The 22,864-nt window shown below is 35.9% G+C and overlaps 1 protein-coding gene across 8 annotated transcripts in view; it reads right to left on the bottom strand.

Moving 5' to 3' along the window:
- Positions 1 to 22,864, bottom strand: part of LOC138707383 (ligand of Numb protein X 2-like) — a 474,351-nt gene that overhangs the window by 72,896 nt on the left and 378,591 nt on the right. For all 8 annotated transcript variants that reach the window (XM_069836718.1, XM_069836720.1, XM_069836722.1 and 5 more), the window contains 2 exons: positions 8,520 to 8,622; positions 2,022 to 2,236 (listed from right to left, as the gene is read on the bottom strand). In XM_069836718.1, coding sequence (XP_069692819.1) covers positions 2,022 to 2,236; positions 8,520 to 8,622 — 318 coding nt within the window. The remainder of the gene's footprint in view (positions 1 to 2,021; positions 2,237 to 8,519; positions 8,623 to 22,864) is intronic.

Below are 22,864 nucleotides of genomic sequence, written 5' to 3'. Positions count from 1 at the left end.
CTGAGAGTTTTCTCCCTAATATCCTACAAACACTACAATTTAAAAATCGAATCAGGTAATTATTTAAATGTGCTTCTTAAAAATATGTTGTCTAAATATCCCTACGCAGATAAATATTATATCTAGCTAGAGTAACAATTCTTGTCAAGAAAGCTCTTAAAATCGACTAATAACTATTAAATAATAATTCGGGAAAACACATTATATATGTCCAAAAATGTTGTGAATGTCACTGCTTAGAAGAGATTTCTTCTATTTCCGTAAACGTGCGTCAATTTTTAAGGACTTAAAATGAAATCTTTTCCAGTTGTATTCAAGCATGTCAAATATTTTATGACATAATTATTTTACATACAATGTAAGCACAGGATGGGCATGAAGCACTGATAATCCAATAATCCTCTTTTTACTCATGCAAGGATCATGTTCCAAATTAGAATACAGTTTGTGGTCCCCTTAAGCATTTTCACAACACAAAATTGTCACTATTTCCTTGAAGATTTACATATGTCCAAGAGCAGATCAGGAAGTATGGTTAAGATTTTTATTTTATTTTTTAATTAATTACTGAGCCAAAATCATGCACAGTTAATCCATGCATGGCCAATCGGGGGTATACTGTAGATAAAAATGAAAAATACATGATGGATAGATGTACTGTAGATGAAAATGAAAAATATATCATAGATATATGTACTGTAGATGAAAATGAAAAATACAGGATGGATAGATGTACTGTAGATGGAAATGAAAAATATATCATAGATATATGTACTGTAGATAAAAATGAAAAATACATGATGGATAGATGTACTGTAGATGAAAATGAAAAATATATCATAGATATATGTACTGTAGATGAAAATGAAAAATACAGGATGGATAGATGTACTGTAGATGGAAATGAAAAATATATCATAGATATATGTACTGTAGATGAAAATGAAAAAATACATGATGGATAGATGTACTGTAGATGAAAATGAAAAATACATCATGGATAGATGTACTGTAGACGAAAATGAAAAATACACGATGGATAGATGTACTGTAGATGAAAATGAAAAATACATGATGGATAGATGTACTGTAGATTGAAATGAAAAATATATCATAGATATATGTACTGTAGATGAAAATGAAAAATACATGATGTATAGATGTACTGTATATGAGAAATATATCATAGATATATGTACTGTAGATGAAAATGAAAAATACATGATGGATAGATGTACTGTAGATGAAAATGAAAAATACATCATGGATAGATGTACTGTATATGAAAATGAAAAATACATGATAGATAGATGTACTGTAGATGAAAATGAAAAATACATGATGGATAGATGTACTGTAGATGAAAATGAAAAATACATGATGGATAGATGTACTGTAGATGAAAATGAAAAATATATCATAGATATATGTACTGTAGATGAAAATGAAAAATACATGATGGATAGATGTACTGTAGATGAAAATGAAAAATATATCATAGATATATGTACTGTAGATGAAAATGAAAAATACATGATGGATAGATGTACTGTAGATGTAAATGAAAAATATATCATAGATATATGTACTGTAGATGAAAATGAAAAATACATGATGGATATATTTACTGTAGATGAAAATGAAAAATATATCATAGATATATGTACTGTAGATGAAAATGAAAAATACATCATGGATAGATGTACTGTAGATGAAAATGAAAAATACATGATGGATAGATGTACTGTAGATGAAAATGAAAAATACATCACTGATAAACAAATTACAGCCAAAACTACGTGACTCTGGCATTCCATATCGATGAGAAATAGCCAATAAATATTTTGCGATATTCTCTCACATGCTATAATCTTCCCTTCTGAAGGAATGAATCAATTCTAAGAAATGTTATCATCTGCACTTGGGTTTGAATCATCAGACCACAGAGTTGCGGATAAGGAATAGGAAAATTATCTCAAACATTTAAAGGTGTAGATATCAAGAACAGTCACGTGTTTTACCTGAATAAGTCTTGATGCCTGATCTAATCTGCAATTTGCAACATCTTCACCATTGACAGAGAGAATGCGGTCATATGGTTCCAGTTGACCACTCTTAGCTGCAGGGCTGCCTGGTATTATCTCCAGGATAAAGATCCCTTGTTCCATCCACCAGCCACTCAGACGCACACCCAGTTGCTGATTGGTCTGACGCTCTAGATTCACAGTGTGGACCTCTGTTGACGAAAACTTCTACTTAGTGTTTACATATTAATGTTATCTGTCGAACACTACAATTGAAACATTTATTTTATGTTTCTATCATAAATAAAAGTTTACAACGGTATACAATTCTCAATAATGATATAATTTTGTGGTACAAATTAATTTCAAAATCGTTTTTGTTTCCATCGTATATAGCAGCAGTGCTTGTTTCAGTAATGTTAATAAGTATATAATTTTAACATAGCCTACCTAATTACCTTTTCCAAGATTAAATACCATTATTTTTATTATAAGAAATTCTGCCAATGATGTTATTTTGATAGATATGTTACTTCCACTGTAGCAAGAAATCAAATTTTTTAAGGGAGCAGAAAATTAAAATTATTGAAATTGGTTAGTTGCATATATTATACATTCAGTTCTGAACAGATTAATATATAGAGTGTCCCTGAATCGTCGTCCACTTCTTGAAGTTATATCTCATAGTTGTGCATGGCGCGCCAGTAATGTTGGTTGCATATTACAGGAGTTTCGGGGGTGGTAAAAATTATGTTCATTTAAGAGTTGTGGTGTGTGTTCGTCAAAATAAGTTGTGATGATCCTGAAAACGTCGAATATAATGAATGTGGTGTATACTACTGGCAGTACAAATGGTTTGTTGGTATAGGGGTATTCCATGGAATTGCTAATGTCACATCTCTAATGTTTAAATTTTATTCTAATTCTACCTCGTAAGAATTAATCATTTTGAAAAGTTTCACCTGCCTCAGTTTTCCACTTATTTCCAGTGCGTCGTGATGAGACTAGTTACCGGTTGAAGGGTCAGAGCCATTGGGTCTGATTGTGGGTGCAATTTGAAGTCTAGTAAACTGGGTATTTATTGTGTCTGTTCTCTTTGCTTCCGTAGTTCAGTATGATTTTTCCTGATTGTTGCCTTAAACAATTCAAAATATTATGGATGTGACAGTATAGGGAGATTATTGTACTGCGGGACTCCACTCCGTAGCTTATCAGTGTCTGCCTTGCATTTCATACACGTTCCGTTCTACAGCGTAATAACCTCCCGTTACTATGAAATGCCCTTGTACGTGATGAAAATTAAAGGTGCGTTTTACAGTAAACTGAAACTGCGTTAATGTTTTGACAAAACAAAAATCCTATTTTATTTCCTTAAAACTGTACAGGCATGGAAATAAAATTTGGAGCTCCCTTATTATATAAGTTTCGCTTACAACACACTGCGCATGTGCAGTAAACAAGAGCCCCTGCATATGTGCTACTTGTGGACAGTCGTGCGAAACTGCTGCCTACATACAGGTGGACTCCCATCAAGACTCGCTCTGTATGCTGTTACATGATGTTAGTAAATTAATATGCATTTTTTGGCTCTCGCTCTGCTTTCACTTTACATTCGTGCATACCCTTATGTACATCAGAGGCTCAGTTGACCTTCCCTCACTGCATATGCAGTGGTAAAGACTCCATTCCCTATCCTCGTGTACTCACCGCAGGATATCTGCAAGCAGTGATGGTTCGTCTGCGGAGGACTGCAGTGTTTTGTGACCTGTTACGATAAACCTTTGCTTTTAGGTGGCCAATCAACCTAAGTGGATAGGCAAGATGGAGAAAGCATAAACATGAAATCTAAATTTTTCTCGCTACATGCATTTGCTTGGCCTTAGTGATAGTATCAAATATTCTCGAACAGTAATACTGGAAAGCTCGCCTGTTTAGCATTGCAAGCGGCACCAAAAAGTAACTCTGCTGCTATCTAGTGGCTTGAAATGTTGCTACACTTCTTGCAGTGTGCTGGGTTACGTGAGGAAAAGCAGAGAGGTGTGCATTTGATGTCAATAAGAAAATGCAAAGCAATAGTATAATTTGGAGTCCCTTTGTTCACAAAATTTCAAATTAATAACAAGTTACAAATTTATTGGAATAGAAATGAAATGAACAATTCTCGTATTTTCAAATGTATATGATTTAGTTGTGCATGATTTTAGCAGCTTTAATACATCGGTTATGTCATTTCCTAGCTATGTGGTTATCCATTTTATTTTTGATGTAACATTTATTGGCACATTGAAATATTTATCAATAAAGATACTGGCACAGTCACTGCTAACAGAAATGTTAACAGGAGGCACTACTATTTTAATTAGCTCCTTTTACACCAATTCTAGTTTTACAAAGAACATATTCATGTTCTTAAAAACGTCAGAACATAATTTTGGCTTGGAAGATAAATATTCTTATGGCACTGCTGTTGGATCACATCCTATGGCTGCTTACACTGCCTGCCCAATCAACGCTTATGTGTGAGTAGCTGCTAGATGGCAGGTAATGACCTTGCATTTACTGATAATGTTAATAGTGGTGGACACTGCCTGCCACCTAGCGGCAAAATAACCAGGGGCGTATATTGCGGATGTTCAAGGTGTGCGCTGGACACCCTGTAAATTCGGTAATCTCATTTTTTATTTTAAGTTGTTTCATATAATGCAACAATAATTTTAATTTATCACAATTTAAATGCGTGATAATCTCATTGGAAATTGACGTATAAAGTTCAAGACTAATTTTAATTCATTACCATTTAAATATTTTAAATGCCTGCTGGTTGAATGTGCACACCATCCCCAGAATCGCTTTCGTTTTTATAACGTACGCTCTGCCTGACGAAGGGGGATGAGTTCTGGTTTGGTTGTCCTGTCCGTACAAAAGAACATCCCCTGCTGAGAGTTACTGCTATAATTCTCTGCGCGCGCAAGGTGGCATGGTGGGGATACTCGCTTCTCTCAAGCTCGCAGGTCATCCTGTATACACGCAGCTCAACTTGTCAATAGCGTTACAAAATATTGTGTTTGACGTGTATGTTTACTGTTTGTGTGAGTGAATTTACTCTGTTTAGATTTTACTAAGGGTTCATTTTTTTTATTTTAGTAGGTTATTTTACGACGCTTTATCAACATCTCAGGTTATTTAGCGTCTGAATGAGATGAAGGTGATAATGCCGGTGAAATGAGTCCAGGGTCCAGCACCGAAAGTTACCCAGCATTTGCTCATATTTGGTTGAGGGAAAACCCCGGAAAAAACCTCAACCAGGTAACTTGCCCCGACCGGGAATCGAACCCAGGCCACCTGGTTTCGCGGCCAGACGCACTAACCGCTACTCCACAGGTGTGGACACTAGGGCTCATAGTTGTGTGCCAGCGCAGGTGAACAATTTAAATGACTTATTTAATGATAATAGCACTCGGAAATGTACACTGTAAAAGATCTTTTGCAAAAGCCATTCTCTTCTCGCCCACTAGGAGAGAAATTACATATAGTGAATAAGGGTAGACTTACCCCGCCACTTCCGAATTTAGTGCAACAATATAAAACAAAAAGCGAACAATACACTAGACACTTTTCTATTTCACAATATGAAATTGTAGAATAGTTAGCGGGTTGTGGAACTTCAAACAGGTTATTTTGCTGGCCATGGTTATTGTTTGATCATAAATAATGAAATTTTGAATAATGTTATTTGTAGTTGCCGCCTTTCTCCGGCATTTGCAGGTCAGTCATTGAAACAAAGTGATTAATTTTTAAGAAGTTGTGGTGTGAGTACTTTGAATAATATTTAAATGTCATTTTCTTTTAATTTTATGTCATTTTTCCTTTAGTTTAAGGGCATTTTAATGATCATTTTAAGTAGATTTTTAGGTCATCAACATCCGCCCCGTAGTTATTATTTATAAATAATACTAAATTATATATTAAAAATGGCAGTTAATGTTGACCCGATATTTCACGTAGGCCTATAATAATTGTGTGAGATAGACCAACTATATAATTTTTAACAGAACACCCAAACTTCAGGTTCAGCATACGCCACTGAAAATAACTTTGATTGAGCAGTTTACACAGCTTCATCCGAGCAGCTCAATTTATCCTTTACAAGCCTAAGTGTACCGTAATGTAACACCCCCACAGCCAGTTCTTGGAGTAATGTTGTGGAAAGAATTCTTGGGTAAATTGAGGGCTCCAACAGAAATGTTTCTACGGACCTAGCTGCATATTTGACGAAAAAAATACTCACTTGGCACTATGAGGGGGAACAAACATCAGAATTTTTGTCCCACAAGAATTGAGGTGTCACTACGTCCTTATTTGTGACTCTGGTGTTGTACATTCGACTACGCATGATACTGGAACAATATATGAAGATACTAAGAAACCAGACATTATCTTGGACTACAATGCGACAAAGGAGCCGCCACAATGGTCGTGTGGCTAGAGCATTGGACTTATCAACCTGTGGATCGGGATTTGATCTTCTTTTGGGTAAGCCCCTGGTCCAGGTAACACAGGGGTTTTCTCTGGAAGCTCCGGTTCTCCTGTGGCATTCCAATAAATCTATCATCGTCTCATCTCATTGTAGGTGCAGCATAGACCGCCTCCTATGGCACATCCTGGACAACAACTGCCGGTAAATTGGTCCACAAAACTGGATTGATATGGATGAATGACAAAAAGTAAAGTACTCGCCATTAGTAAAAAAAAAAAGTGACAAAGGGAAGAGTCAACATACTTTATCGTATTTGTGGTGCCACATGTATTCTGCTGTGCTTGACAAGATAACAATTGGCATTATTATTTCTCTTATGGATGTAGCAAGTCATCTGCACAAATGAAGAAAACCAAAAAGACAAGAGAACAATTTTCTTACAAAGCCTCGGCTTGTGGAAAGAGCTGACATTTCTTTACCTTCTGCTGACGATACTAGTAGTAGTTTCAGAGATTAATATGAAGAAGGATAACATGTGATTCATGTCAATGTTTTTTGAGAAGTGTCTAATATTTCTCGAAAGTGCAGAAGAGAAATGAACTGTAAAAGCTTTGAGCAAACTGACACGATTTAATGCGACTCAGTTATTTGTAATTAAATGTAATATAAAAAACTTAAAATTCTTTAACGACATGTTAAAAGTGTTACAATTTTTAAAAAAGATTGTGTACCTTAGACAGACGGCCCGTTTTGACGCCGGTGCTGCATCATCTTCAGTTCCTATGAACTAGTGTTGTTCCTGTTGATCTTGCATCCTGTCATTTGCATTCGTCAGTTGTAGGGGTGGGGGTGTGTTGCTCCTATGGTGGGGGGGTGGTTGTTTGTGTGCTATGTATCATGATATCAAATAATATGTGGGTATTGAACTGCAATTGTGTATTAAGTATATGTTGTGGGTGTGTTATTCTATGTTTGTATATTTCGTGTTTTTTCTAAGATGTTTAACTGTGGACTTTTTGGTGTGATGTGTAGAATTTCCATATGTAGTTCGTAGGACACTGAAGATGACGCAGCACCAGCGTCGAAATGGGCCGTCTGTCTAAGGTACATAACCTTTTTTAAAAATTTTAACACTTTTAACGTGTCGTTAAAGAATTTTAAGTTTTTTAAACAAAGTGTTAACGTGAACCAGAATCAATAAATGTAATATATATATAGGCCTATAATGTACTGTAACTTTAGTGAATATATTTAGTGGTAGTTAATTATATCCCAGGAAGCGGATATTTCCTTGATGTGTACAAAGTACACAGCACGCCAGCTCATGTGACAAAAAAGAGGGTGCCTGCTTCAGGCTTCAAATTTGAGATACATTTCTCTCACGAAGTGTTACAACTCAGATAAATAGGTCCGTTAGAAACAATCTAAAGCATTATGAAAGTAACAGAATACAGAATTAATCACAAACACAAAATACCGGTATATCAAAACTTGAAAATGAATTGATTTTGATAAAATTCATACATATAATTAATTATGTTTCACATGCTAACTAGAATCTCACGATTGCATTGCTCCATGAAAATACATTTCATTATATCTTCAATGAAATTTTTAAGTCTTTAGATTCATTACTTTGAGAAAAATTGTATCCAAATAATGCCTTCTATATTTAAGTACTGGGTTTTATTTTATTAATTTTGTTTTGTTTACATTCTGAAGAGGAAAAGTGACTATATAAAGCTTTGCCACACTTTTCATGCTTCTGTTTTTAGATATTGCATAAATGGAAAATTTCAAAAGTGGAAATTACTTACTCACTTAAAAGAACTAACATAAATTATATGTAAAATTTACAATATACTGTTATTTAATTGTTTATGATACTACCTTCTTATCAATGAACATGTTATATTTGTTGATGTTGCCATCATCATCATCATCATCATCATCATCATCATCATCATCATCATCATCATTAAAAAATTGAATGTAGACTCTCTTATATAAATACTCACCTTCTACATAATGGGCAGACGAGCGTGCACTGTAAGCTTCTATCCTTTCACGATACACTCCAAGTCGTAAAACTGGACTCATTTTTCTTAAAGCTTGGCATGCCTAAAAGAGGATAATATTGGTTTCTATAATTGCAAGTTGACAGTCTACATTAACATAACATTTGAGACAAATCTAATTCCACTCACAAAACTAAACAAGATCCAGCAGAAGTAGTCAATGCTTTCTTAAAGTCCACGGGTAAGTATTTACAATTCAGACAATCTAAAACTGCTGCAGTTAATTAACCATCACTCTCATTATGATTTAAAAATGATGCATTTTATTGTTAGATAAATGCCATTACTTTCACTGTATTGCTGTATATGGAACTAGAAACTGCTAATCACAGAGGATTTCTAACTGGATTTCATTCGTTTATTCTTGGATCTGATCTTTGATTTGTTCCAGGTTTGCTGTCTACAGTCGTAGTTTACATTTGAAATATATCCAAAGGAAACTCTTAAGGTCCCTGTGGTAAGATTTAAACGCCCTGGAAACAGTTTTCCAGGTTTCTTCATGATAATTATTGCAGTAGGCCTATGTGACCTGTAATTTATTTATTCATTCGTTCATTAATTCATTCATTCATTCATTCTAAACAGTCGATGAACACAAAGTGTAGCTACTGCATTAGATAGAGTCAAAAATAAAAATGACAAAGAAATACCAAATATTAAAATTTACAAATTTTCGTAATTGATGTTGAAACATTCATTAATATTAAAAAGGACTTACCTATAAGCCAACCAGGGACAGTGTTTTAAATTCATCCTTACTCGTATAATATAACAAATGGCGGGGAATTTTATTAGACACTCTTAAAGCCAAGATTTCAAAAGTACTGCATCTCTAGTCTTTGTTAATCTAAGACGACGTATATCAACCAGATCTAAATGTCCGATGTTATAATTGTGAAATTCACTCCTCGTAACACGCTTGTGAACAAATGCAGTAACAATAATTCGAATATGTATAGACCTATACTGGTAACACTCATTACCAGACTTAGAAACTTCATACCCGAACAAGTAGAATACCACTACGTCCAGAGCATTAGTTTGGCTGGTGGCAGAGCTACCATGGCGCTTGTTGGGCAGGCCTGAGTAGTAGAGTTCCGCATCACCCAGTTAAATGGGCACACCATCACCTGTATACTATGTGATGCTGAGATACGACGAGATAAACATCGATTCTTAAGGGATCATTGTAACAGCAAACAATCAAAAGAGGAGTTACCATTAGTTTCTGCACCTTCAAATAAACAATCACAATTTTTTCTTGATCTCTTCGAAATGATGGTAGCTGCTAATATCCTTTTCAATAAAGTAAACAATCCCCATTTCAAAGCTTTCATGGGGAAATATACTTCTAGAAAACTCCCGTTTGATGCTACTTTAAGGAATGGCTATTTAAAAATATGCAATGAAAGTACATTGCACAAAATAAGGCAAGTCGTGGCAGACAACAAAACATGGATATCTGTAAATGAATCTCACGACTCTGCTCGCAGAAGTGTGGCAAGTGTCACTGTAGGCGTCCCATTACCTGACACACCTGTGGACAAATATCTTTTAACATCAGAAATATTAGAAAACTCCAACCATGATGCTATTGTAAAATTTTTAATTATTCCTTGTCTATGCTTTGGCCTCTTGGCATTAAGAAGGACAGTGTGTTTCTTTTGGTGAGTAACGCGGCTCCATATATGCTGGCATTAAGAAGGACAGTGTGTTTCTTTTGGTGAGTAACACGGCTCCATATATGCTGGCATTAAGAAGGACAGTGTGTTTCTTTTGGTGAGTAACGCGGCTCCATATATGCTGGCATTAAGAAGGACAGTGTGTTTCTTTTGGTGAGTAACGCGGCTCCATATATGCTGGCATTAAGAAGGACAGTGTGTTTCTTTTGGTGAGTAACGCGGCTCCATATATGCTGGCATTAAGAAGGACAGTGTGTTTCTTTTGGTGAGTAACACGGCTCCATATATGCTGGCATTAAGAAGGACAGTGTGTTTCTTTTGGTGAGTAACACGGCTCCATATATGCTGGCATTAAGAAGGACAGTGTGTTTCTTTTGGTGAGTAACACGGCTCCATATATGCTGGCATTAAGAAGGACAGTGTGTTTCTTTTGGTGAGTAACACAGCTCCATATATGCTGGCATTAAGAAGGACAGTGTGTTTCTTTTGATGAGTAACACGGCTCCATATATGCTGGCATTAAGAAGGACAGTGTGTTTCTTTTGGTGAGTAACGCGGCTCCAGAAATGCTGGCATTAAGAAGGACAGTGTGTTTCTTTTGGTGAGTAACGCGGCTCCATATATGCTGGCATTAAGAAGGACAGTGTGTTTCTTTTGGTGAGTAACACGGCTCCAGAAATGCTGGCATTAAGAAGGACAGTGTGTTTCTTTTGGTGAGTAATGCGGCTCCATATATGCTGGCATTAAGAAGGACAGTGTGTTTCTTTTGGTGAGTAACACGGCTCCATATATGCTGGCATTAAGAAGGACAGTGTGTTTCTTTTGGTGAGTAACACGGCTCCATATATGCTGGCATTAAGAAGGACAGTGTGTTTCTTTTGGTGAGTAACACTGCTCCATATATGCTGGCATTAAGAAGGACAGTGTGTTTCTTTTGGTGAGTAACGCGGCTCCAGAAATGCTGGCATTAAGAAGGACAGTGTGTTTCTTTTGATGAGTAACGCGGCTCCATATATGCTGGCATTAAGAAGGACAGTGTGTTTCTTTTGGTGAGTAACGCGGCCATATATGCTGGCATTAAGAAGGACAGTGTGTTTCTTTTGGTGAGTAACGCGGCTCCATATATGCTGGCATTAAGAAGGACAGTGCGTTTCTTTTGGTGAGTAACACGGCTCCATATATGCTGGCATTAAGAAGGACAGTATGTTTCTTTTGGTGAGTAACGCGGCTCCAGAAATGCTGGCATTAAGAAGGACAGTGTGTCTCTTTTGGTGAGTAATGCGGCTCCATATATGCTGGCATTAAGAAGGACAGTGTGTTTCTTTTGGTGAGTAACGCGGCTCCAGAAATGCTGGCATTAAGAAGGACAGTGTGTTTCTTTTGGTGAGTAACGCGGCTCCATATATGCTGGCATTAAGAAGGACAGTGTGTTTCTTTTGGTGAGTAACACGGCTCCAGAAATGCTGGCATTAAGAAGGACAGTGTGTCTCTTTTGGTGAGTAATGCGGCTCCATATATGCTGGCATTAAGAAGGACAGTGTGTTTCTTTTTGTGAGTAACGCGGTTCGATATATGCTGAAAGCCAGCAAAGTTATTAAAACTATGTATCCCAACATTATCCACTTAACATGTCTGTCATAGGGTAGCTGAGGCAATAAGAGATTCCTTTTGCAGTGTGAATAGTTTGATAGCAAACTGCAAAAAATATTTCTGAAGGTCCCTTCAAGACCCTGAACATTCAAGAAATTGGCACCCAACGTTCCTTTTTCTCCGCAACCAGTAATAACCCGCTGGGGAATTTGGTTGAATGGAGCATTTTATTACGCTACATACTATAAATATGTTAAGACTGTGATTGATGCACTTGATGGCAATGAATGCTCCGATAGTAAAATCTCTAATCTTTGAAATATGGGAACATAATTTGGATTTCATACAGAAGAACTTTAGGGGTCTATCTTATACAATCACACTGCTCCAAACTTCAGGCCTAGAGATAACACAGTCCTTAAAACTAGTCGATGAAATGCCCCAAAATATCAACAAGACACCAAAAAGATCACTTACCTAACTAGTAAAATGGAAACTAAATAAAGTTATTTCACAAAACAGTGCCTATTTATATTTCTGTGGAATAAGGGACATGCTTTTGCGTGAAAAGTGCATCTAAAATATCTCACATAAATGTCAATAATATACCATATTTTCATTTTGCTCCAATCATGTCATGTGAGGTTTTTTGCAGTACAAAAATTGTTTTACAGAAAAGAGGAGAAAACTGACATTTGACACACTTAGAATGACTGTTGTGGTTCATTGTAACGCTGTAAACATCAACTAAGAAAAGAGAAATGAAAGACTCTAGTGGCAATAGAGATCGGCTACAATATGCATATACATTGTGTATCAGGTATGTTCTTCACCTCATGTTGTATATAGTGTATATATTGTACATAAAATATTCCAATATTTTTTGTAATTTGCTTTAGGAATAAGGTAAATCACCAGCATAATATTATTTTACTGGAGTGTACAATCTAAGTATTGCTTTTGTTGTCATGCTACTGTGCCTGTCCTTCCAACCCCCATCCGTCCACCCACTGACTCTGATGGTCTCTGAATTCACTGTCTATATTATTCTAGTCATAGTTAACTGTTTTTTTCGGGTACTAAGTTCTAAGCCTGGTCATTACTTTTTCTCTCTTAATGAGAGAATGGCAGTGTTTGTAGACACTGGAACTTGCGATGATTTTTATATACAAAGTATCCCAAATTGATGTATACACTCTTTGAAATACTATTTCACAGCAAAGAAATGAAATAGAAATACGATTTTTGCGGTTTATGATTCAGAAGGCAGTAGAAAGCATGGAAACATGTTCATCTGTTTATAAACAAACATGGCGGTGCAATTATCGTTTGATGAACGTAAGTGGATACTGAAATGTTATTGGAAAGTGGAGAATGTTGAAGTTCAACAATGTTGGAGGGTTGAATTTGGAACACAACCACCAACAAGGTTAACTATCACAAGAATCCGAGACAAGTTTGAAGTCGACGGAATGGTGCAAGATGTGTTGAAAGGGTGGTGCGGAAGAAAGAGAAGTTCCACCAATAATGTGAGTGTTGATGCAGTCATGCAGGCTTTTGCACATTCCCCAAAGTCAATGAGGCAATATTCTCGTGAGATTGGTATCAGCAAATCCAGTGTTCATGGAATTTTGCAAGCTCAAAAATGGAAGCCTTACAGTCAAAGGTAAATCCTAAATATTAACAAAGTAAAGAAGTTGGAAATTTAATCAGTGACTTATTATTAATTACAAGACATGAGTTAAATAATGAAAGGTCATTATCTGTGATGCCATAATATTTTCATTTTGCAATTAGAATCTCGTGTTCAATAAAACCAAATGCTTTACTAAGATTATAAAATATTCCGTAAAGTGATTGTCAATTTTCAAAAGCTACTAATATAATGGTATGCTTGTTAAGATGCAACACTGCATTCATTGTATTGCAACGAGACCTAAAACCATATTGATTAGCATACAAATACTATTATTTTTAAGTAATCATAAATCATTCTTTTAATCAACAATTCCAATACTTTCAAATTATAGGTAACAGTATGTCTAAAATTAGTGCTGCTGATCGATCAAAATATTTAATCGATTAACTATTTTAATTTAATCGATTAATTGAGTTTTGATCGAGTTGAAAAAGTGTTTTAATATACTGTAATACACAATTATTGTTAAATTTAACTTGTGTTCGGTGATAAGCATAAGTATTAAATTAATCTTGTATATCTGTATATATTGTATCGTTATATTACAAAACAACTATTTTAATTACTTACTAACATATTTATTATGAGCTTATAATTTATTCTGTCAATTTTTGAAACAAACATAAATAACAAAAAGTATGAAGACTCACCTAGTTAATATTGCTTCATCCATGATTTTAAACATGTGAGTGCATTCACATGCTCCGAATTAAGTGCCGCTCTACGTTTAGTAACAATGTTTCCTGCATCACTGAACACGAAAAAACTTTTTTTCTGTCAAACACTTCTCCACGATCGTTCAATTTAAATCCAAACATTTCACTGAGTTTACCTCTCAAATTCTCATATGACATAATGGAGTTTACACTTATCACAGAAAACTGTTTTTTTCTTCTTTATCAAACTAAACATACAACCTTCATATACAAGCTCAGTACAGAAACTGCAACTTCAAAACTACAGCGGTCGGAACAGAAGACTGGGCCCTATTGTAATCGAATTACCAGATTTTAAAAAGAGAAGAAGGTAGTTACGCTCTCACTTGCACATAGTGTAGACATGGCTATTTTAAAAGGAATGAAGGGGACGAATCCCAGAAAAGTATGTATTTCATATGCTAGGAAGATGAGTTGAAAACAAGGTCGAAGTTTTCTTGGAAAACCATAAAACTTAATAAGGGTTCCGCATTGTGTTTCAACTTTCAATAGAGTTAGACTAGGTCACTGTCCCCATATTTCCATCTCTTTCTGAAGTGTTTGTGCAAAGATTTTTCCTACTTTACCTGGTTTACAGTCAGATAATAACAGTACTCTTGTGCTTTTAAGTAAGCAATTTCTGAGAGGGAAATATTGTTGGAATTTTTAGTATGAGTTTGTATTAACAAAATAATAATTAGTAACTACAACCAATTAATTTTAATTGACTCGATTATTCAATTAAATATTTTTGATCAATTAATCTTACAGCACAAATTGATCGATTAATCGATTAAATCCCACAATAGTATTTAAAATTAGTCTGTAGTTACTAGGTTCATCTTTCTTGTTCTTTATATAGACAAGAACAATTCTCTATATTTCAAGGGACACAGAAAAAATTGACAAATCGTTATAAAATCGAGTTAAAGCATAGAGACTACATAATTAGTTAAATTAAATTATTTGACATGTCATAATAATCTTTTCCTTAAGAGTGTTTTAATTTATTGACACATTTTAAAATATCATTGTTTGTTATTTCCTTTCAATGAAATGTTGTATCCAGGCCAATTTACTATATAATACATTATCTGCACATATCTCTGGAATAGAAATATCCGCTTTGATATTAGTTGAATATTCAATGAAATATTTATTAAATTTGTAGGGTGAAATTGGAGGATCTTCACTCACTCTTAAAGTATTTCCTTTATTAACGATTAGGTATTTCAATGCTAAAGTAGGACAGGTGGATATTTTTAAACCGACTATTAGACAAGAAAGCCTACACGTAACTAGTAATAGAAAATGGAGTTAGGTTAGTCAACTTTTTTACATCAAAAAGTGTAATTGTCAAAAGTACAAAAAAAAAAAACACACACAAATGAGTATATTTTATATATATATATATATATATATATATATATATATATATATATATACACACTTGGACTTCTCCAGATGGACTGACACAAAACCAAATAGATCACATCTTGATAGATAAACAAAGACATACTAGTATAACAGGCATTCGATCCTTCAGAGGGTAGACTGTGATTCTGACCATAATTTGGCAAATGGAGAATTAAGAGAAAGACTATCAGTAGCCAAGCGAGTAGAGCAACAAGTTAATATTAGGAGATTCAATATTCCGAAATTAAAAGATGAGGAAACTAAGCAAAATTATCAGGTCGAAATTTCAAATAGATTTGCCACTTTAGGAAGTTCTGATGAAGTTGAGGAGGAATTACATACCGGTATTAATAGTGTGTGGGAAAGTATCAGAGATATCAAAATTGCAGCTGAGCAGAGCATAGGCTATTATGAAACTAAGGAAAAGAAACCGTGGTTTGATGAAGATTGTTCCATAGTAGTAGAAAGAAGGAAACAGGCAAAATTGAAATTCTTATAGGCTCCAGTCTAGGCGAATAGAGATAATTATTTCTATGAAGGATGGGAAGCAGGTTGTACACTTAGTAACAAAAAGAGAGATTACTTGAAGAAAATACTCAATACGGTAGAAAAAAATAGTAAGAATAAAAACATTAGAGATTCACATAAAGGCATAAAGGAATTTAAGAAAGGATATCAGGCAAGGATTAACATGATCAAGGATGAGAATGGTGACTTGCTTGCAGATTCTCATTCCATCCTGAACATATGGGAAAACTATTTAGGGAAACTATTAAAAATGTACATGGGCCAAATTGAAATGGTCGGGACGATATTCAAATATAAACTGCTGAGCCATTTATACCCGAATCCACACTTCCTGAAGTCAAAATTGTGACAGAAAATATGAAAAAGTACAAGTCTCCAGGTAACGATCAAATTTAATAATACAAGAGGGTGGAAACGCATTATCTAGTGAAAATTTATAAGTTTATACGTGCTATTTGGGAAAATGAAATTGTACCCAAACAATGGAAGGAATCGATAATTGTACCTATTTTTAAGATGGGCGAAAAGACTAACTTTAGTAACTTTCGTGAAATATCACTTTATTGATGTCATATAAAATTTTGTCCAATAACGGTATTCTTTTGAGAAGATTAACTCCTTATGTAGATGAAATTATTGGGGATCATCAATGTGGTTTTAGACGTAATAAATAGACTAATGATAAGATTTTTTGTATTCGACAGATATTGGAGAAAAAATGGGAGTATAAGGGCACAGTACATCAATTATTCGCAGATTTCAAAAAGGTATATGACTCGGTAAAGAGAGAAGTTTTATATAAAATTATTATTGAATTTGGTATTCCCAAGAAACTAGTTCGATAAATTAAAATATGTCTCAGGGAAACATACATCAGAGTCTGTATAGACCAGTTTCTGTCTGATGCTTTTCCAATTCACTGTGGGCTAAAGCAAGGAGATGCACTATCACCTTTACATTTTAACTTTGCTCTAGAATATACAATTAGGAAAATCCAGGAAAAGAGAGGGTTTGGAATTGAATGGGTTACATCAGCTGTTTCTTTATGTGGATGACGTGATTATGTTAGGAGAAAATACACAAACGATAAGAGAAAACACTGCAATTTTACTTGAAGCAAGTAAGAAGATCGTTTTTTCGGGGTTTACTTCCAAACCTAAGTATATGATTATATCTCGTGACCAGAACATAGTACGAAATGAAAATATAAAAATTGGATATTTATCCTTTGAAAAGGTGGAAAACTTCAAATACCTTGGAGCAAAAGTAACAAATGTATTTTTTTACTTGGTTATTTAACGACGCTGTATCAACTGCTAGGTTATTTAGCGTCGATGGGATTGATGGTAGCGAGATGGTATTTGAAGAGACGAGGCCGAGGATTCGCCACAGATTACGTGACATTCGCCTTACAGTTGGGGAAAACTTCGGAAAAAGCCCAAGGATGTAATGATTCCAAGCAGGGATCGAACTCGTGCCCAAACGCAACTCCGGATCGGCAGGCAAGCACCTTAGCTGACTGAGCTACACTGGTGGTTAGTAACAAATATAAATGACACTTGGGAGGGAATGAAATCCAGAATAAATATGGGACATGCATGTTATTATTCGGTTGAGAAGCTTTTATCACTCAGTCTGCTCTCGAAACAGCTGGAAGTTAGAATTTACAAAACAGTTACACAGTATTACAGTTGTCCTGTATGGTTGTGAAACTTGGACTCTCACTTTGCGAGAGGAAGAGAGGTTAAGGACGTTTGAGTGTAAAGTGCTTAGGAAAATGTGTGGGACTAAGAGGGATGAACTTACAGGAGAATGGGGAAAGTTACACAATGCATAACTGCACACATTGTATTCTTCACCTAACATAATGAGGAACATTAAATCCAGATGGTTCAGATGGGCAGAGCATGTAGTATGTATGGGGGAATCTAGAAATTCGTATAGAGTATTAGCTGGAAGACCTGAAGGGGAAAAATCCTTTGGAGAGGCAAAGTTGTAGATGGGAGGACAATATTAAAGTAGATTTCGAGGAGGTGGGATGTGATGGTAGGGACTGAATTAATCTTGCTCAGGATAAGGAGCTATGGTGGGTTTATGTGAGGACGACAATGAACTTCTGGCCAGGTTTCTTAGAAGCCATTTGTAAGTAAGTTGTATGTACACTTAACGGCAAAAAGAACAGGCCGACTCTTGGTCGATAGAAATGCTAAGTTCTATCACGTGGTTCACTCGTGTAAACGCACTGCACTCTCTCTTCGTCGAAAGTCGTCCGTCTGCAATGTATTCAATCTTACGAGCTGTGTGTAGCCCAGTGGTAAGATGTCTGACATCTGTACCAGAGGTTGTGAGCTTGTTTCCTGGTACAGTAATTTTTTTTTTATTTTAGTCTTTAATTTCTTTATTACTTTAAATGTGAAATAGCATTTGTTCATAAACTTCATTATGCCTGCCTTGTAAAAATATTATTGCCCATCACCTGTGGGCTATTAATAGGGGAGACCTGGTCTGTATACTCTTGGTTTCACAAGTAAAGAACCTCCGTTGCAGGGTTGAGTTCAGGAAGCCATAAATCTGACTGATACGCTCCCGCAGTTAGTGAAATCGTGAACAAAGATACCGCCAGGAGACCGCCGAGAATGCTGTGTTGTGAATTTTCCATTTTTGAAAGAATATTCCTGCCATTGCATTACGGTTTCTGTTGTATATTAGTAACAGCGCGTTGTGGTTCTCAGCAGTATGATAGTGAATTTACCATGTTTAATTTCTTTCGGCTGTGGATAAACTATAATAATAATGAAGTGCCTCCACAGCCACCACCAGGGCCTTCTTCTGAAATGAAGCCGACTAAGCTTAAGAATTGTAATAAATCGCCAATAGGAAAGGGGGCGAAGTTACGAAAACAAAGTGTACTAATAGTGCAAAGTGTTAAGAACTTTATCAGAAGAATAATGGTGGAGTTTTGAAAAGAAGGAATATTAATCAATTGGTGGAAGAGGCGACAGGTCTTAGTTTAAGCAGTATAAAGAGAAGATAAAATATTGAAGATCTATCTACATAAGTTATCACATTCCGGAAAAAAAGGGAAGTCCTTTTGAAAAACCAATTATTTTACACATGATCTCGTACGAGTGCTACCGTACAAGAGCTGAATGTCCGTAACGCATGCTATGCGCGAGAAAACTAGTGGCACTGACTATGAATTTCCTTATGGAAAAGTACTGTTCGTAGATTACTCCGAAGTATGGGGTTTTTATATAAGACAGTGTAAAGAAAACTCACTACAGCCGAAGCCAGTAACATCATTGCCTGGAGCTATTCGTATCTAGAACAGATAAGAGTTGCGTTCACATGGCTACAATGATGTGTATTTAGTCGAAACCTGGTACGACAGTCATAATGTGTCGCATGAAAAACTTAACAGACGACTACGAAAACTGTGTGGTACAAAAGATGACAGAAATGTTATTGTGCACTGTGGGAGCGTTTCGGTTTCATAGATGGTGCTCTAGCTGTTACAAGAAAATGGCAGATGCGCCTCATGGCACAATGAACTCTGCAGTTTTCGAAGAGTGGTTCGAAAACAGTGTCCTGAAAATGCTACAGGACCCCTCTGTAATCGTATGTGACAATGCACCTTATCAAAGTTTTCAGTGTTATTTTTGTGTAGCAAATAACTTATAATAGAACCTAATCATGTTTACTAACTTAGGCATAGCCTGTAGCATATACAGTAGACTTAACAACATATTGTTTACTTTTCTTAATCTAATGACAGATATGCTAACCACTCGATGTTGACCTGTTGTAGTAATAGTAATAATAATAATAATAATAATAATAATAATAATAATAATAATAACAACAATATTACTATGCAACTGATTTAATTTGTTCGTAAATAGGAAGCATCGATACACTGAAAGGAATCCAATCAGTTGCAAAAGAAAATATATTTAAAGAGTCCAGCCAAGAGCAAATATGGCAACACCTGAGACAACTTCCCCTAACTGGCCTGTCATTGTCATCTGTGTAGAAGTGGTGTGAGGCCAGGGTTCCTTACTTGTGGAGTCGAGAGTAACAAAAATACTTGTTTCACATCCTAAAAACCGGACGCATAACAAACATAACTAAATAATTAAATAAACACAAAACAAACAATTTGTTAATATATTAACAAAAAAGACCTGTGGTGGGGACTAGTATCTCGTCCACAAACCACCTGCGTCAACAACTGCCCTTATTCTGCGTGGCATGGAGTCCACAAGATTATGGAACAGGTCTAAATTCATAGCCACCTCCTCCCACGCATCTAGAACTCTGTCCCACAATTCGTCAGCTGTCCGAACGAGTGGTTTTTCTGCCCAATTCGAGCATAGGGTCCATTTGACTGTAGCCCACAAATATTCAATCGGATTCATATCTAGTAATTTTGGAGGCCAGTCGACCAGGTCGACATCAGGCCTCCTCATAACCCATCTTTGAATCCGGTTGGCGGTGTGTACCGGGTGATTATCCTGCTGAAAGAAAAGTGTTCCTTCTGGATAGTGTTCTCGGGCAGAAGGGATCATTACATTTGCCAAAATGTGTTCGTAGACTTCTGCCATAAACCAATCGTGCATGCCCTATCATGTGACATATGCGACGCTCACGGGCCCTGATCTGTTAAGTCGTCTCATGAAGCATTCATCGTATCAGTGACCATCCATAGGATAAACTAGGGCATGACCATCGTTGCTACTGGAGACAATTACCTCGTCAGAGAAAATGACATTTCTCCAATCAAAGTCCTGTCGGAGAGTAGCATATGCTAGATAGTCCACTGCATGCTCCATCGTCAAATGTTCTCTCCTCACAGCTCCACGACACCGTATGCCACACTCTCTGAAAAAACGTCTCCTCACAGTGTGTGGGGAACCTGGAAAGTTGGACGCCATCTTGAATTGCGAGGCAGTTCTAAAGGGGTGGTTCTCAACTTCTCTCAATAATATGGCGCCCTCTTCTCTTGTAGAGATGCGTGACCAACCAGGAATGGGACGATTCACAACTTCACCATTCTCGATAAAAATTTAGCTCACAGCTTAGCAGTTGACAATAGGACTCCAATCTCTCTGGCCGCCATCGACGCAGTAACGTACGCGAACCAGGGTATTGTTGATGGAGTTGTCTCTCTGCCATCTTCAAGCGTAATGACGGGACAGAACGTTTTATTAACAGACAAGAGTATTACTTGGAAGAGAGAGGGAGGGAGGTTTATTATTTATTAGAGTTTTGGCATATTCTAAGAGATATCGCCACATAAATATAGATTTGCGAGACATATGATGGCGAATTTGTAATTAAAAAAAGAAGATTGTGGGAGAATCGAACCTCGAGCTACTACTATTAACTCGTTCAATAGACCAATGCCGTAATGACTTACGCTACTGAGATTGTTAATACCGTTTCGGCATAATACATGCATATCCTGTTCATATTCGCTTGGGTTGATTTTGTATTAGTAATTTTATTATTATTTCACTCTTCAGAGGCTCTGAAGTTTCTAGAATCAACCCTCCATTCGATTTTATAACATATTTTAGATTCTTAAACAAAATGCAGCAAATTTAAATAGTTTAATTAAGTGTTACCTGGTGAACTATGGCTTTGATGAGATGAGCATGCCCAATGTTATGTATCTGGAACTTAGAAATTGTCTATGGCCCATTCTTTTTGCTGTTAATTGTAGCAGTAATTGTAAGTAATCGTAATGCCATAACTTTATTTCTAATTGCATTTAATTCATTTTAAATAATTTATTAATTGATTTATTTGGTTTATTATCAAAAACCTTAATTATAATTAACGGAAAGTGACAACAAAACATTTCATGAAATAATACAAAAATTCATCAAATATGCTATTGGCCTAATGCTTTTCACAAGACTTAGTTCATGCGTTTCCACCACTCAAAACTCAGCGCAGCTTTGCAAGACCTCTCTGCCTCTGTCGTAGATGCATGAGGAATATATTATTATCACATAACTTTCATTTGTGAATCATTTAATTATAAATGTAATAGCTTAGATTACAATACAATTAGTGTTTACACTCTGTATAAGTGAATACAGTACACAAAACTAAAGCAAGCACATGTATTAATTAAGTTCGCAGAAGTACCACATAATCCTCCATGATAATGCTACAGCCCACACTGCAGCTAACACTCCGCTGCTGTGTGGGAAGCACTTTGTAACAGCTTTTCTACGACAGGTGGTACACATTGATGACGGTCATTGGCAAAGATGTTTGGAAGCCTTGGGGGAATATTCTGAAGGGTGTTAGCTGTGTTTCCTTCTCTGTATAATAAAACAATGATTTCTATTTACACATCATTCGATTGCCCCCTGCCCGTTGGCTCCTGTGCCTGGGCCCCTTTTGATGCTGGCATTGCAAAGTACATTCCAGTGATCTTCAAATGCATATTGGCCGATATAACACAGTTGCTGTAACACAAACACAATTATATCGGAAATTCGAGAATTGAGCATAAACCTAATGGCACAATAACTTTTGTACAATATGATCTAAGAATCACAAATCCCAGTCAGACTGCTGTTGAAAGCGCACATGTTTTCTTTTTTAGTAACATCTTTTACAATGGGTAGAACAAGAAATAACCGCAAAGTGGGAAGTGAA

This window comes from Periplaneta americana, chromosome 10 (genome assembly GCF_040183065.1).
Source record: "Periplaneta americana isolate PAMFEO1 chromosome 10, P.americana_PAMFEO1_priV1, whole genome shotgun sequence".
Taxonomy (NCBI): Eukaryota; Metazoa; Arthropoda; class Insecta; order Blattodea; family Blattidae; genus Periplaneta; species Periplaneta americana.
Note: the sequence above shows the minus strand (reverse complement) of the source record. Positions and strands in the feature narration are given on the sequence as shown.